General features: G+C 19.0%; 1 protein-coding gene across 1 annotated transcript in view; it reads right to left on the reverse strand.

The window, feature by feature from the left end:
- Positions 1-1,561: 1,561 nt before the first annotated feature.
- Positions 1,562-4,531, reverse strand: part of PRSY57_1405100 (large subunit rRNA processing protein, putative) — a gene marked incomplete at both ends in the record, with an annotated part of 4,068 nt that continues 1,098 nt past the window's right edge. Inside the window, 4 exons of the mRNA XM_012909668.2 lie at positions 1,562-1,988; positions 2,203-2,389; positions 2,569-2,635; positions 2,813-4,476. Of these exons, the coding sequence (XP_012765122.2) occupies positions 1,562-1,988; positions 2,203-2,389; positions 2,569-2,635; positions 2,813-4,476 (2,345 nt within the window). The remainder of the gene's footprint in view (positions 1,989-2,202; positions 2,390-2,568; positions 2,636-2,812; positions 4,477-4,531) is intronic.

The following is a 4,531-nucleotide window of genomic DNA, read 5'->3' on the forward strand; positions in this document are numbered from 1 at the left end:
AAAAAAAAAAAAAAAAAATAAAATATATAAAAAAAAATTACTTTCATTAACATAATAAAGGAGGTTTATTATATTGAAAAATAAATGATCCATTCTCTAATATACTTTTTCTTCTTTTTTTTTTTTTTTTTTTTTTTTTTTTTCTTTCTTTCCATTAACACATGATGTTCTCTTTTTTCTTTTATTTTTTATTTTTTTCAATTAAGTATATAATAAAAATGTTAGAAAAAATCATATTAATTTATTAAACCTTAAAATTGATATATAAATAAAATATAATATATATATATTATACAAATAAATCTCATATACAAATATATATATATATATATATATATATATATATATATGATATATATGTAGAGAATTATAATTTACATTCATCCTTTTCAATAAATAAAATAATTAATGTTTTGAAATAAATATTAAAAGAAAAATGTATGTGTAATATATATTTGAATTTTTCCCCTTCAAATGTAGAAAATCAACATATTAAAGCAAAAAAAAAAAAAAAAAATGTGCGAAGAGGATTTTATTGTAAAAATTGTGTTTAAAGGTAAAAAATATATAAATATATAAATATCTATATAATATATAATATATATATATATATATATACGAAGAAGAAAAAAATAAAATGTGTAATTTTTCCGTTTTTTATTTTTATTTTTATTTTATTTTTTTTTTTTAATTCAATATAAAATAACCTTTAAAAAAAATTTATGTTAATTAACTATAATAAAATGTACATATGTAACATATATATATATATATATATATATATGTATAACATCACAGTAACAATTATACACATATATTATATATATATATATATATATATTATAATATATTTATTTTTATTCATTATTTCAATAAATAGAAAGTTTTATTGTTTTTTATGCTATTTTTACGACTTTTCTTCAATTATAAAAATATTGCATTGTCCATGCGCACACACTACTAGAATAATATGTAATCATGTTTTGAAATAAAAAAGAAAAATTGAGTATAATGAAAATATGTATTTTGTTTTATTTACCTTTCCAACAAGACACATAAAGAAATATAAAAAGAAAATTTTTTAACAATAAAAAAGAGTGAATTAATGAATAAATATACAATTTTTTTTTTTTTTTTTTCTTATTATTTATAAGGTTCTTTTTTATTTTATGTATGTTATTTAATATTTCTATGTATTTTCCTTTGATAATATTCTAACAACCTTATTCATATATATATATATATATATATATATATATATATATATGCATTTTATAACTGCCTTTTAGTATTATTTTATTTATTTTATTTTTTTTAATTTAAAGTATAGCCCTTTCGGTTTTTTAGTTGTTTACAATTTTTTTTATTTTTTTTTTTTTATTTTATATAATAACAATAATATTAATGAAACAAATATGCATATAGACATATATATATACATATATACATATATACAATACATATATATATATATATATATATATATATATATATATATATATATATATGTGCATGTATTCAGTGTTTATATTATAAAAAAATAATATAATAAACAAAAACACTAAGTATATAAAACAGAAAAATTATTTTGGGTGTATGTAAAAAACCAAGGTTTTTTTTCTGACCATACCATATCCACTATTTTTGATTCGTTCGATATTTCTTTGATCGGTAATAAAACTGGGTTTGTTATATAATCTTGAAAGAACTTAGAATAAAATAAATTTATTTTTCCATTATCACCTAAGGAATAAAATAAATTATAAGATTTATGAAATTGTACTTTTTTCAATGGACAATCTTGTAAATGAAATTTTTTATAAGGATTGCATGATAAATCTAAATCAAAAATGAAAACGTTTCCTAAAGAATCTGAAACTAAAATATAACTTTCATTTGTATGTACATCCATACTTGTTATATTCTGTACACCCCTCAGTTTCTTAAAAATTCGTTCTTTCTTATTAGTGGCTTTTAAATTATAAATTCTACAAAAAAATAAACAAATAAATAAATAAATAAATAATAAAAAATAAAAAATAAAAAATAAAAAATATGCATAAATATATATACAACATATGTGTGTATAAATATATATAAATATATATATATATATATTTTAAATATATTCCATATGTTTTAACAAAATATAAAATAAAGCATTCCTCTTTTTTATATTATATTATATTATATTTTTCTTACGTTATATTATTTTCAAAAGCAACCATAAAATAAGGACTTCTTGGAAAGAACATCGTACTAATAATATTTCCCCTTTTCTGCTTATACTTTTTAATCAACTTTATAGATTTCATACTTTTCATATGATGTAAATAACAGTCATTATATTGACCAATATTTCTCATACATGTAACAGATAAATAATTACCTATAAAAATTAATAAATATATATATATATATATAAATAAATAAAAAAGGTAATTATGATAAAATATAACTATTAACATGATTTTATATATATTCATATTTATTAAAAAGGTGTTCATATTATTTATTCAAATTTTAATATATTTCAAAAGCACAAAAATTCATGTTATCATTCCTTACCATTGTTATTCCATGAAATGTCTTTTATTTCCCCCTCATGCTTAATAGCAACACAATATTTTATTTTCTGAAAATGGACCAAAAAAAAAAAAAAAATAAAAATAAATAGATTAAAGTATAATATAACATGATATATGTTATCAGGTACTACACTTATATTATACACATAATAACATAGGAACATATATTCAGTATTTTATTTTATTTTATTTTTTATTTATTTATTTATTTTTTTTTTTCATACCTTATGGTTAGACTTAAGAAGCATCCATTTTACATTAATATCTTTAGAATAACAATAATCTTCTGAATTTTTAAAATTACTATGATAAACACTAAGTAATCCTTTCGTTTTATAATATACTATATTTCTATTAATGTGTACGTGTTTCTTCTTTTTCGATATGTCATCATTATTTGTATTTTCGGTATTATTATTTGTTCCAGCATCATAGGATTCATCACTTTGAAAATTATCATCATCCTCATCGAAATTTTCATAATCATCCTCATCAAAATTGTCATCTCCATCATCAAAATTGTCATCTCCATCATCAAAATTGTCATCACCATCATCAAAATTGTCATCATCATCATAAGAATTATTATCACCATTGTAACTTCCATCTTTATCATTAATATCACCTTCTAAAATACCTTCCTCTTCAAGAGCATCATTTTTTGATTTATTAACTTTACTTATATTACCTTCCCCATTTTTTCGTTTTTTCCTCTTCTCATCGTTATTCGTCGTATCATATATATTGTCTACCATTGTTTCACATTTCGATTTAAGAGGTGGAACATATGACTCATAATGCAAAATAAATACCACATTCGTATAGGATATAGCTAAAATTGAATAAGCCTTATTCACTTTGATTATGATATTGTTATTAATATCTTCTTCTATCGATTTCTTTTTTGTTTTTAAAGGTACCACTGATTTAAAATAATGCAATAAATCTATAGTTGTTATATTGTATGATGTAAGAATATCAAAAATGTACAATTTGTTATGATAGATAGTATAAACACAATGATCATTTTCATTTATATCTATAGGATATAAATAGGAAGATATATTTTTATTCATCTTCTTCTTATTAATATCATCTATTGTTTTTTCATCTTCCTCTACATTACTAACATAATGAACAAAGGCACATTCTGGATATGGTTTTAATGATTTCTTTGAAGGTAATTTTGGTAATAAGTCTTCTTTATTTATATGAAATACATTTTTCATTGATCGTGAACATAAATATATATCTAAACATCTTTGATATAAATCAAAATATGTCTTTTTATAATATTCAATATTTCTAATATTTTTAAAATTTTGAGGAATAAATGCATCTTTATTATTTTTTAAAAGCTTTCTTTTTTCTGATGAACTTAACATTAATTCAGGTGGTGGGTTGTAACTATATTTATGTCCAGGTAATATATGTGGTAAACTAATCTCATTGATATTATTAAATTCATCATATATTCTATTATTCCATAAATCATATATATAATCTTCATCATTTTCTTTCTTATCTTTATATCGTTCTGGATACTTTTCTTTATTCCTTAAGTAATTCATTATTTTTGATATTTTCTTTCTTTCATGTATCGAGCCATTCTCTTCATTTTTCTTTTGATTTATAATACCAGAAGGATATAATTTATATTCTTCCTTATCATTTTCATATATATAATTAGCATCGTTCAAAATAGTTGCAACTTTATTTTCCCTTATACTCTTAATTATTTGAAGATCTGCATCTGTTAAATGAACAACACGATTATTTTTAACATCTTTTATTTTTCTCCAATGATTTTCATCTCTTTGAGAGTTTATAAAATCATCAATCAGATTTTCATCACTTTTATAGATTTTCTTTCCTTCAATATCATAACCTGACAAAAAAAAAAAAAAAAAATAAAAAAATAAAAAAATAAAATAAATAAATAT

Source organism: Plasmodium reichenowi, chromosome 14 (assembly GCF_001601855.1).
Source record: "Plasmodium reichenowi strain SY57 chromosome 14, whole genome shotgun sequence".
NCBI classification, from domain to species: Eukaryota; Apicomplexa; class Aconoidasida; order Haemosporida; family Plasmodiidae; genus Plasmodium; species Plasmodium reichenowi.